The following is a 3,726-nucleotide window of genomic DNA, read 5'->3' as shown; positions in this document are numbered from 1 at the left end:
AAACACTCGTAACTCTTCACACCCTTCTACAAGGGTAGAAGGGCTGAAATAATGACCCAGGCATTGCTTTTCCCCTCGCTTTTCTGATTCTGCAATACTAGAGCCATTAGTAAAATCAGGAGGGGAAAAAGGTATGAGTGGCTTCTTCCTGTAGCAATAGGCAGATTCCTGGGCCTGATACTAAGTAAGACTCGTGTAGGACCTGCGACACACCACACCAGTTTCTTTGTTTCCACTTGACAAAGGCATTGTAAGGCTGGGAAGAGGACACCTCCAGCAGTACAGGTTGGACAGCCAAGACAGTAAAATTTCTTTTAAAAAGTCATCTGTTCTCTCCCTTTCTGTGCAATTCCCGCCAGACTGGTCCTGTGATTGACATGCCAGTGCCTGCCAGCTTCAACGATATCACGCAAGACCCTAGTTTGGAGAACTACATCGGCTGGGTTTGGTACGAGAAAGAGGTGCTGCTTCCTCGCCGCTGGCTTCAGGAGGACCTCAACACCAGAGTGGTGCTCCGTTTCGGTAGTGCCCATTACTACTCCATTGTGGTACGTCATACGGGTAATCGTCTGTGTGTTTCCAAAGTCATGATGCACTGAAATCTGTCCTATGACTTCTTCAGCGAACACGTCTCTGCCTTGATTTTATATAACTTTGCTGTTCTCTTAACTCTTGGCTGTTTTCCTCCAGCCAAGAACTTGGCCATCTTTCCCACATCTCTCTTCTCTTATCTTCCAATATCAGGACTAGTAACTAAAACATTTCCTTGCCACAGGATCTGCCCAAAGCTGTGTCTCTCAGTGACACTTGCTTATACGTGACCCAGACCTGGCTCCTGGCAAAGAAAAGGCTGCTAGATTGGCCCCTCAATGAGTAAGAGCCCAGAAGAAGGTTCAGTGTTACTGGCAATCCCAAGTGCCCTTTGCTGGGCTCCTTCCCTTCTCCCTGCTCTGGTTGCCACAAAACCCCAACTACCCTGCTGCTTGAGCTCACGGGTGTCTTCTCTTGCAGTGGGTCAATGGAGTGCAAGTTGTGGAACACGAAGGAGGCCACCTCCCTTTTGAAGCAGATATAAGCAGCGTTGTCCAGGGCAGCCCAGGGACCACCTGCCGCATCACTGTCGCGCTCAACAACACTCTGACGCCCCATACTCTGCCTCCAGGGTCGATTCAGTACATGAATGACAAAACGAGGTGAGTTGCTGAAGACCTGTAATGCTGAGCTCATCCCAGGGATGAGAGAACGGGAATTTGTTCAGCTGCTGGTTCATAAGACCCTCTGAGCAACTTATAAAAGCACCTGATTGTATTTATGCCAAAATTCATAGGTTGAACAGGGAGGGGTATAAAGTTTGGTGTTAGGAGAAATCTGCACTGAGCTATTGCATCTGTTGTAAACACAGGGAACTGAGATCAAGTGATTTGCCAAGCTGAATCAATGGCAGATTCGAGAAGCTTGAACTCAGCTGGGAACTCCAAGTACGAGCTATCCCGAAGGATCAAACCTACTTAGTGCATTACATGTTTATTAAGTGGTAGTCCCCTTCAGAGTAGCAGCAGTGGCACTACTGAAAGATCGATCCATCCTGTTGTAAAGATATTTTGCTAGCTAGCATCGGTAATTACGTGGCTATTTTACATTTCTAGCATCCATATGCTGCCTTCGGTTCTGTGTAATGAAACATAATGTAGCCATTTCTCCTGTCTTACTCACCCAGGTATCCCAAGAACTATTTTGTACAGAACATCAGGTTTGATTTCTTTAATTATGCTGGAATCCATCGGCCGGTTGTGCTTTACACCACTCCTTCTGTCTACATAGATGATATTACTGTGACAACTACTTCATCAGAGAGTGTTGGTAGGTCCAGAACAATGATGGCAGCTGCCTCGGGCTCCAAATGGAGATGACAAGGGCAGCAGAGAAAATACCCTACAGAAGTCTGATTTCATTTGTTTCGTAGTGGCTTTCTCTTGAACCTGAGCTGGTCTATTGTACAGCTCAGCAGCTGCAAGAGTATGGTAAATAGTTCAGAAACAATAAGAAATAAAGAAGTGCTTGCAAGAAACTATTGATAAAGTGAAAGGATGATCAGGTGTTTCTTGAATTTCTTAGTAGGGGCAGTCTTCCTGCCACTTAAAGCAGGATTTTCTCTAAGTAAGGTAGTGGTGTGATACATGAATTTTGCTGAAAACTTCTGGACCTCAAGATAGACAGGTTGTGCTTCTTACATTCAATTCATGCCGCTCTGTGTTTTTTCTACATCTCCCTCATTTTTTAATGCTGTTGTATGTGAAAACCCTCCCAACATTTGATGCACGTGTTTTTCCTTTCATGGCAGTCTCTGATTGTCTTTTGTTTTCTTTGAACTAGCAATGGTGCATTACGAGGTGTCGGTTGTTGGCAGCACACTCTATTCCTTGTCCCTGAGTTTATGCGACCAAGAAGGAAAAGTGGTTGCTACAGCCGATGGGCCAGCTGGAGAACTGAAAGTTCTGAACCCAAATCTTTGGTGGCCTTACCTGATGCATGAAAACCCTGGATACCGCTACTCCTTGGAGGTAACAGTGATGTTTCTTCCTTTCTTTATGCATTCCCTCTGACTGTCTAATAGGATTAAGGAACTGCCACATGGCCCATCTTCTGTACTTGTCTTCTCCCATGGATCCTGTTCACATGGCCACAGTGGCATTGCTAATTATGCAGTAATCAAATCAAGCTTTGCCAGCTTCCTGAACTGAAAGGTCTGTTGGTGAGAAGAGGGACATGCCTGGAGTGCCTGAGCACACTCCGAGATGCTTACCCTTCACATTTAGGGCCCAATCCCTCCCTTGCAAAAGGACCGTTTGAGATAAGGAGGAGATACCATGAAAGCTGAGAGTAGAGTCTCTGAGGAGCAAGCTGGTGACCTCTTCCACATGCTTTCCCGTGCAATGAGCTTGCTTTCCACTCTGCAAGACAAGAGTTCACCTTCAGCAGCATGAGCCTGGAAGACTCTGTGCGAGTTAAGGATGAGTAGTGACGTTTAGATGCAGAAATTAGGGCAGATGAGCTACTGTGAGTTTTCAGGGGCTCAGGTTTGTATCTCTTGTGAGCTGGTGACATTCCAGTCATTGCCTGGTCTCAGTGTGCAGGGCGGAAGAGGTGTACCGCTGCCTTGCCTGGGGGCATGAAATGGCCTGGATGAATAAGGAGAAAAGAAACTGAAGCTTTTGGGGTGGACAAACCCCAGAAGGGTCATCCAGGCTTCATTCTTCATCCTTCAAGTTCTCCCAGCTTGCATTTCTATTTTCTGTTTAGTCAGACCTTGCTCCTTCCTGGAGGAGGTACACAGGGACCACAAGAATCAGCTGCAGCAGCGGCGAGCAGCAGGCTGTGTGCTGAGGCAGGGCCGGGGACTCCATGCAAGGTCCAGACAGCCCTTACGGACGCGGGGGAGGGAGGACAGGGCATCCTTGCAAAGCCCACAATGTCACTTACGCGTCCCCTTCGGAAATCCAGGTGAAAATGCAGGCACAGGTGAACGGGGTGCTGCTGGAGGACGTGTACACGCTCCCGGTCGGCATCCGCACCGTCCATGTCACCAGCACGCAGTTCCTCATCAACGGCAGGCCCTTCTACTTCCACGGCGTCAACAAGCACGAAGACGCGGACGTAAGTGCGTGGGGTCGCCTAATGGGCACCTCGCTTCGTGCTGCGGAGGCAGGGCCTGCTCTTGCGCCTTCT

At 48.1% G+C, this 3,726-nt stretch overlaps 1 protein-coding gene across 1 annotated transcript; it reads left to right on the top strand.

The window, feature by feature from the left end:
- Positions 1 to 358: 358 nt before the first annotated feature.
- Positions 359 to 3,702, top strand: LOC104276139 (beta-glucuronidase-like; the record flags this gene model as incomplete). The annotated part of the gene is made up of 5 exons (XM_009872333.1): positions 359 to 548; positions 1,012 to 1,193; positions 1,718 to 1,860; positions 2,374 to 2,561; positions 3,502 to 3,702. Coding segments are annotated over exons 1-5 (885 nt in total), but the record flags the coding sequence as incomplete, so codon positions are not given.
- Between the last annotated feature and the right edge of the window lie 24 nt (positions 3,703 to 3,726).

The sequence above is a fragment of the Apaloderma vittatum genome, unplaced genomic scaffold (assembly GCF_000703405.1).
Source record: "Apaloderma vittatum isolate BGI_N311 unplaced genomic scaffold, ASM70340v1 Scaffold38186, whole genome shotgun sequence".
NCBI lineage: Eukaryota > Metazoa > Chordata > Aves > Trogoniformes > Trogonidae > Apaloderma > Apaloderma vittatum.
Note: the sequence above shows the minus strand (reverse complement) of the source record. Positions and strands in the feature narration are given on the sequence as shown.